The sequence below is a fragment of the Mesitornis unicolor genome, unplaced genomic scaffold (genome assembly GCF_000695765.1).
Source record: "Mesitornis unicolor isolate BGI_N332 unplaced genomic scaffold, ASM69576v1 scaffold33003, whole genome shotgun sequence".
Taxonomy (NCBI): Eukaryota; Metazoa; Chordata; class Aves; order Mesitornithiformes; family Mesitornithidae; genus Mesitornis; species Mesitornis unicolor.
In genome coordinates this window covers 4,493-5,086 of record NW_010173187.1, presented here as the reverse complement: position 1 = coordinate 5,086, position 594 = coordinate 4,493, and the positions used below count along the sequence as shown (strand labels likewise).

Sequence of the window (594 nt, the reverse complement as noted above, 5' to 3'; positions counted from 1 at the left end):
GAGGGGTTGGGGAGCTGCTGGGGGCTGGAGGCAGCCGGTGGCTGGGCTCGAGTGAGGCAATGGTGGGATGTGCTGCCGAGGGGTCTGTGGCTGGTGCTGTGCGTGGAGCAATGGTGGACTAATGGTCCAGGATGGCGGCTAATGGAGGAAATGGCTCCCTGCCCTGCTCGGCAGGGATCGATGCTCGTCCTGGCTTCCCCTGTGGGGAGGAGCTGGATCCGGTGTGGGAGGAAGTTGGAGGGACAGGAGGAGGGGGCCCGGCCAGTTCCACAGGACGCACACACCGCTGGCTGGTGCTGTGCGTGGAGCAATGGTGGACTAATGGTCCAGGATGGCGGCTAATGGAGGAAATGGCTCCCTGCCCTGCTCGGCAGGGATCGATGCTCGTCCTGGCTTCCCCTGTGGGGAGGAGCTGGATCCGGTGTGGGAGGAAGTTGGAGGGACAGGAGGAGGGGGCCCGGCCAGTTCCACAGGACGCACACACCGCTCCAGTCTCAGTCAGGACAAATCTCTCCTTCCCCCCTTCTCCCCAGGCTACCATAGGGCTGATCCGCAACCTGGCCCTGTGCCCGGCCAACCATGCCCCGCTACAGG

The 594-nt window shown here is 65.0% G+C and overlaps 1 protein-coding gene across 1 annotated transcript in view; it reads left to right on the top strand.

Moving 5' to 3' along the window:
* Window positions 1-594, top strand: part of JUP (junction plakoglobin) — a 7,523-nt gene that overhangs the window by 4,105 nt on the left and 2,824 nt on the right. The window contains 1 exon segment of the mRNA XM_010180629.1: window positions 469-592. Within this exon segment, the coding sequence (XP_010178931.1) occupies window positions 469-592 (124 nt within the window).